The sequence below is a fragment of the Macrobrachium rosenbergii genome, chromosome 55, assembly GCF_040412425.1.
Source record: "Macrobrachium rosenbergii isolate ZJJX-2024 chromosome 55, ASM4041242v1, whole genome shotgun sequence".
NCBI lineage: Eukaryota > Metazoa > Arthropoda > Malacostraca > Decapoda > Palaemonidae > Macrobrachium > Macrobrachium rosenbergii.
Window position 1 is genome coordinate 86,499,230 of NC_089795.1, and position 7,909 is coordinate 86,507,138.

Consider the following 7,909-nt stretch of genomic DNA (forward strand, 5'->3'; position numbering starts at 1 on the left):
TCTCTCTTATGACAGATTATCTGTACTATTTTTCTTTCATCTTCGTTGAATCATGAAAGTAAATATTTTCCCTTTCATTGTGATAGCTTCATCTGTTATGCGTATGGTATTCATACATTACCTCTTCCTTCTCCTCCTCCTCCTCCTCATCTTGTTCTTCTTGTTCTTGTTCTTCTTCTTCTTCTTCTTCTTCTTCTCTGAATGCTTATCACAGCAACTTTCAGTTAGTTCCCAAGATGCAAAAACTTCGAGCACCAGTTCGAGAACGTAGGCGTCTGACAATCACCTATCACTGAGCAATTTTAGTTTATGAATGATTTTCAAGCAAGTAATTCCGACGCAGTATTCGTTGTCCTCAAACGTACCTGAATTAATTACGTAAAACGCTAAAATTTTCCGTCATTACCTGGGAGTATGTTGCAATTACTATATTCATTGTTTGTAGTTAGACGTTACTGAGCATAGCCACTCTTAGCTATCTATCTGGTTCGTATCTGTCAGTCTGAGAGAGAATTATATGCTTCGTTCAGTCTTTTTAGCCTGATCAAGATACTAAAAGGTTTGCTAGCTTTAATCTGTTGGTATTTGACACTTCGATGTATATGGAGGAAAAAATTATAAGAGGTTGAACGCTTTATCATTTGAGACCTGAATATGAGAAAAAACAGTTATTCTCTCTGGTAATTCTTTTGCCTTCTTATTATAATACTTGGTCATTATTATCATAATTATAGCGGCAGTCGTTATTTTGAGATACATTTAACGTCAAGGTCCTCTAAGGTCATTATTACTAATAACCTGAGCATTGGTCATGAGAAGTAAACAACGAGTTTGATCTCTCTCTCTCTCTCTCTTAGTTCAGTGTCTTCGTCCATTACATTTACATATTTTCAATATAGTTTTAATTAATCACTTTATTCAAAGTTAGTAGAAAAATTAAAACTAACTCACGTCATTCCAGAAACCAGATACCCAGATGTTGAAAAATCTCGTTATGGTTAAACACAACCTTGAGACTTCAAATCTCTCTCTCTCTCTCTCTCTCTCTCTCTCTCTCTCTCAGTGTCCTCGTCCAACACATTTACATATCTTGGATATAGTTTTAATTAATCACTTTATTCAAAGTCAAAAGAAAACACGACAATACCCAAGTCACTTCCAAAACCAGATGTTGACATATCGCCCCCTTACGGCAAAACACGACCTAGTGAACTTCTCAAGGAAGCCGCGGAGCTGCCGATTAACCCAGCCATTAATATTTATCGGTTCTGACGGCGGCGAGGAATATCGGTTAATTGGTATTTAAGATTTTAAAAGACCGGTGCCCCGAGACTGTTGAGGAAGCCCGCCCGAGTGAATGGAGCGTAAATGATCTCAGATGAGTCAGGGGTATTAGAGGTTAATTGGGCATATTTGAATGTCACTTTGCGTTCGATTTCCGAATGCTCAGTCGATTCTGATATTAACAGATCAATATTTCCATTTGCGTGCGTGTTTATGTTTTGGTCGGTTAATGTGCGTTGGATGAGTTTATTCTGTAACAGCACACATTCGTGTTTTAATGTGTATAAATGTAATGCTCTGTATTACATACTCAAATGTTAATTCCGTAAACGCTTTCTCTCTCTCTCTCTCTCTCTCTCTCTCTCTCTCTCTCTCTCTCTCTCTCTCTCTCTCTCTCTCTCAGAACTCAGTTAATCAAAATGATGTTTCCTTTTTAGTATTATTCTAAATATCCACGAGTTTCTCTCTCTCTCTCTCTCTCTCTCTCTCTCTCTCTCTCTCTCTCTCTCTCCCTCTCCAGCTAAAGTACTGTATAAAAATGTTGGGTGAGTACCTGTACAAAATGTCATCATTTCTGAGATATACCATACATCGCTCTCTCTCTCTCTCTCTCTCTCTCTCTCTCTCTCTCTCTCTCTCTCTCTCTCTCTCTCCTCGCAACGCGCGGTAGAGGATGTCCGTTAAATAGCGGTAGAATTTTGTCACTTGATCTACTTTCTCCACCATCGAACAGAAGAAGAAGAAGAAGAAGAAGAAGAAGAAGAAGAAGAAGAAGAAGAAGAAGACCAGATTCCACTCTTTAGCGTAAGACTGGATTGACGGGGTTACAACCTCCCAACTTCCTCATCTACCTCCCCCCTCCCCCAACGCCCTAGCATAGCATACCTTACCCCCCAAGCCCCTGCTACCCCTTGGACATCACTCTATTCTTCTTCTTCTTCTTCTTCTTCTTCTTCTTCTTCTTCACAGTAGCGTGGCGTCTTCCATTTCTGGTCGTTATTCTAAATTTCTTAAACTCGATTTCTTCTTATTCTTCTCGTATGATGATAAATTATCTATCAATTTGTTTTTCTCCCATTTATTAGTATTTATCAATTCTGTTTTTAATACGAGTATTTTCCAAAATGTACTTGTCATTCTTTCTACTAATTACTATTCACTTACCGGCAGTGAATTTCTGTTATAATTTCTGTTGCTGAGAAGGTTGTTATATCAGAACTTCCATAAGAAATTTCGATCCTGATACTTAAACAGTTTTGTCTATGTGTCCATTCATTAATGCAGCTTTTTACTGTTATCCTTATAAATGACATTTTCTTTTGCTTAACTTTGTTCTCTCTCTTTGAATAATAATAATAATAATAATAATAATAATAATAATAATAATAATAATAATAATAGTCACGAAGACAGTAATAAGCCTTTAGAACATTCAGCAAATGAATGCAGTCTTCCTCTTAAAACATTTAACCTTTAAAACGAACTCAACCTAGCGTTCCCAAAATTGCTCAAGACTAAAAAAATGAAAGAAAACGGGTATTTGGTAGAAAACGGCATTTGATAGCAATAAAAAAAGGCAGTCATTTGAGGTGAAAGCAAACTCATTCTCTCTCTCCTAAAGTTACTGGTTCTGGAGCCGAATCCTCTAACTCATGGATAATGAGTAGCTAAGCACTGGAACTTGTTTTCCCCTCAAAATTATGAGTAACTGAGCAATTGTAAATGTCCGAATAAAAATTGATCGTTCGAGTATTTCCAGACGAGTTTTTGGGAATGTGGAGTTGCATTGTTTCCAGAGAAAACTCACTGGAAAAAGATAGCTGTTCGTTCAGCTACGAAAAATCAGAGGAACATTAATTTGTTTATTAGGTTTTTGCAGTATATATTTCAAAATGTACAGGCGCTTTCATTTTATTAGCGTATTTAATTGAATTTCGACCCAATAAGCATTTGGGATTTAAATTTTTTTTTGTAATATTTTACAATAAAATATAGACGTTATAATTTTATTATTATTATATATTTAAATCCCAGAAAGCACTTGGGATATAAATTTAGTTTTTTAATATCTCAAAATAATGTATATGCCTTTTGATTTTACTAAAATATATATATATAATTGAATTTCTACCCAATAAGCGTTTAGGATATGTTTAGTCTTTTAATATCTCAAATGAATATATAGATGTTTTTATTTTATTAGTATATGTGACTGGGCTTCTCTCTAACTACAATTTGGGATATAAATGTGGTTTTTGCAGTATTTCAAAATAATTCATAGGCGTTTTAATTCTATTAGTGCATATATTGGATTTATACCCTGTTAGCTTTAGGGATATCAATTTGGGCTTTCACGCTATTCCAAAATAATTTGTATACCTTTTAATATTGTTAGCATATATAACTTGATTTCTACCTAACAAGAATTTGAAATATAAATTTGGGATTTTCAGTATTTCAAAATCATGTATGGACGTTCTAATTTTATTAGTATGTGTGACTGGGTTTCTGTTTAACAGAGATTTTGAGACAGAAATGTGGTTTTTAATATCTCAAAATAACGCATGCACCTTTTAATTTTACCAATATATATAATTTATATTTATGACCAACAAGGATTTGGGATATAAATTTGGTTTTTACCGTTCCGAAATAACGTATATGTGATTTAATTTATACCTAGTAAGCATTTAGGATGCAAATTTAGTTTTTGTAATATTTCAAAATAATGGATGGGCGTTTTAATTTCTTAGTGTATGTGGTTTGATCTCTCTCCAATGAGCATTTAGAAATTTAAAAAAAAAACTTGCAATATATATCAACTTTCTCCTCTTTCACGGCGATCCAAAAATGCCCCCTTTTTTTGTTGACTGGCATTTTCATTTGCTCTCTTTACCAGTTAGTGCAGTATGCAAATTAGCCCAATTTCTTAAAAGCGCTCTAGTTTTTTTTTTTCTGAAGGAGATGAAAGAGAAAGGGGAGAGAAGAGGAAAAAATGCATAATGAGAATTCAAGTTCTTTTTGAGCTTTGTTGAACTTTGGAACTCGATCTTGTGGTTTTCGAGATCACTTCTGTCCAGGAATTTGGTAAAAGGAGAGAGAGAGAGAGAGAGAGAAAGAGAGAGCTTATTGGGTTTTCGGGTTTGTGACTTTTTTGACTTGGGTAAAATTTTCTGATTTAAGGGGCACGTGCCGAAGCAATTTGAGAGAGAGAGAGAGAGAGAGAGAGAGAGAGAGAGAGAGGTTTGGACGTGGAAGATGGCTAATCATCAGTTTGTTTTTAAAAGTTTTTTATGGGATCACTCTCAAACCTAAATTTTGGAAAATGAGGAAATTGAAACCGGAAACGGGTGACAGGAAGAAAGTTGTTTACCAAAGTAATCTTTTTTAGATTAACTAGGATTAATTTTAGCACTTTTTCCCAAGGCATTTTCCTCTCTCTCTCTCTCTCTCTCTCTCTCTCTCTCTCTCTCTCTCTCTCTCTCTCTCCTACGTACTCATTAGCGTTGATTTATTCCTGCCCCTGTCGTAGGAATTAACTTTCATCTCTTATTGGTCACTAATTCCTATTATTTCTTGATCTACAGGTTCTAATATAGGAACTTACCGGTCTGCTTTCATTCATTGAAGTTTCTAATTGAATTAACTTTTAAGAAAAAATACTCTAAGTGTTTTTTTTATTATTTAATGTCCCTGGATATGACTCGGCTATCTTTAACTTTGTCAGATCCTTTAATTTCTTGGGGACACCGAATTTATCCACATTTCTACTTCACCTTTTCTATAGATCGATTTTAATTACTTTATTATGCGATCACTGTTTCTTAATGAACGCAACCTTCATGACGTCATTCGTCCGTTTTCTATAGATTCGACTTGAATCACTTATTATTCAATCACTGTCCGTAATGAACGCAACCTTGATGACGTCACTCATCCATTTCCAGGTCTTGGCCACTACACTCGTCTTCGCCTCCGTCCTCGGGGCAACCTTCGGCGCCCCCCAAGGGTACACCTACGAGACGCCCGCCGCCCCCGTGTCCTACAGCTTCGGCTACGACGTCAACGCCATCGACGCCTACCAGAGGCCGGTGACGTTCGGGCACAGCGAAGGACGGGAGGGTCCTTCGGCCACGGGATCCTACTACGTCCTGCTCCCCGACGGGCGGCTCATGACCGTCAGCTACGTCGCTGACCAGTACGGCTTCCATCCCACCTACACCTTCCAGCAGCTACACCAGGGCGGACAGGCAGCGCTCGCAACTCCCAGCCAGCTCTATGGAACACCAGCTGGAAAGTAAAACTGGAAAAGGAAGCAGAACATTGACCAAGAAATCAGAGCGCCATGGATACTCCTTACTTCACCGCGCCCATGCTGGTTGTACGTCATATGCCTGATTCAGTTTCATCCCTTCGCCGCTTCATTTCTCGAGCTCTCCTGGAAGACTGGAAAACAGGGGCATTGCTGGAAACCTGGCATTGCTTTCCAGAGGGCAGAGTGACCGCCTCGCAGGGGATTCGCTCTAACTGTGACAGCAGATCTGGTTACTTCGAAGTTCCGCTTGCCAACATTAACCGTTCTGGAAGCTTAATGTATATCAACAACCGCCCCGCCCCCCCCTTTTTTTTTTGTATGCGTATTTTTGCAGATTCTATCATTCCAGTCCTTCGTCGTTTCTGGAGGTGCTTGTGGATCACCCTCAGCTTTCCAGGGTCGCTGAGTAAATCGTAAAAAACGCCAAAAAACCGACTGGAAACGCTAAGCCAATTCCAGGAACGCCTCTGACTCCACGTCTCAAGTCTTTCCAGCAGACTCCTCTGAGCTTCTCTCATCCGCCACGCTCCGATTTCTTCGCTAGACCTATTCCAGTGATAAACTGGAATGTGCAGCTTTAATATGACTGCTCACCTCCTCGGTTCTCCGAGAGATAATTTCTCTGCGTTCTCGTTCCAGCTAAAGAGATAATTCCTTTCTTCCTTCTTCTGTCTTCTATTTTTTTATTATTACTTTCTCTTTACCTCAGGCTCCACTTCATCATTTTATTCATCTTTTTGATTCTCACTGTTTTATCATCCAGGTACTTTGTTGAGCTTGTTTTTTTATTTTATAACTGTTGTTTTTACTGTTAATTTTCAAAGTTTACGATATTTTTGTAATGCGTGCTTATAAATACAGCAATAAATAAAGATTAAATAAATGTGTGTGTGTAATTTGCCGGTTATCAATGAAAATAGCTTGAAATAACCCTTGAATAAATATTCTGCAGATAGGCAATTGCTGCAGTAAATAACCATCGTTTGATTATATATATATATATATATATATATATATATATATATATATATATATATATATATATATATATATATATATATATATATATATATATATTACTAAAGGACATCATTCAAACTGGATGGTATCTAATGGAGTATTTATTCAGAAAAAGTTACAAGCTTTCTTTGACAAACAGTCCACATTATCAAGTATCCGTACAGTGCTAATGTGGAATGTTTGTCCAAGAAAGCTTGTGTAACTTTTTCTGAATAAATACTCCATTAGATACCATCCAGTTTGAATGAGGTCCTTTTAGTAATTCTACTAATGCACAGAACAATTGTATATGTGATAAAGTTAATATATATATATATATATATATATATATATATATATATATATATATATATATATATATATATATATATATATATATAGTCAGACGTCCTAAATATATACTCAAAGTGGGGCGTCAATTTTTCTTGACCAGTCTGGACTGTTATCATGATTTCTCCCATTTGTTCCCTCTCGGCAATTTTGTTGATCCCGTGGGAATCATGACGACGAACCAATTACAACAAAAGAGATTTATCTTGATGGAAGCAGGATGCTAGCATAGCCCTTTATACTGAAAATGAACGAGATAAGAAACCGCCTTTGAAACGCTCGCAAAATGACATTTGAAACCTTCCCAAGTATCTAAGGTTCAAGATGCACTTAAAGCTTTATGACTTATGCTGTTTTTACTCTCCTCCACAGGGCTCTAACGCTAACCTCTGATTGGTACCTATTCCAAGATGAGATCGCCTTTTATGTAAATATTTTAAGGAAAACTGCTTCCCATCTGAACTGGTCTTTAAGATACTTCGAACGCTTCTAGACAAGTACTTCTCCTCAAACCTACAATTTACAGTGTTCCTAAATTGAATTTTTATGCTAAATTTCCATTTTTATTTGATAATACTTTTAGAAAAAACTTTTCACAACAGATCCAAAGTAAGTTTGGAGCCATTAAGGTCCACCTGATACCTGTTAATCCTCTCACCATCGGGTCTTTATTTAAGTACAAAGATCGTTTATGCCCTTATATGTCCTCCGGGTGTGTGTATAGCTATACGTGTCCTAAATGTAATTTAGGAACTTATATTGATCCACCAGGAGGCTTCTGAAGGTACGCATAGACTCTCATCGTGGAGTAAGCTATAGGACAGGCAGTAAAATTACAAACCCAGAGTTTTCGAATATCAGAAATCACTCTAGAATATGTAAAACTTCAATTGAAAATAAGGATTTTTCTGTTTTAGGGCGAGCCTCTAGCAGCCATGAATTGGCCATTTGGAATCATTA

General features: G+C 36.7%; 1 protein-coding gene across 1 annotated transcript in view; it reads left to right on the forward strand.

The window, feature by feature from the left end:
• Positions 1 to 6,482, forward strand: part of LOC136835596 (pro-resilin-like) — a 6,961-nt gene extending 479 nt beyond the window's left edge. The window contains exon 2 of the mRNA XM_067099303.1: positions 5,232 to 6,482. Within this exon, the coding sequence (XP_066955404.1) occupies positions 5,232 to 5,585 (354 nt within the window). The 3' untranslated portion in view covers positions 5,586 to 6,482. The remainder of the gene's footprint in view (positions 1 to 5,231) is intronic.
• The last annotated feature ends 1,427 nt before the right edge of the window (positions 6,483 to 7,909 follow it).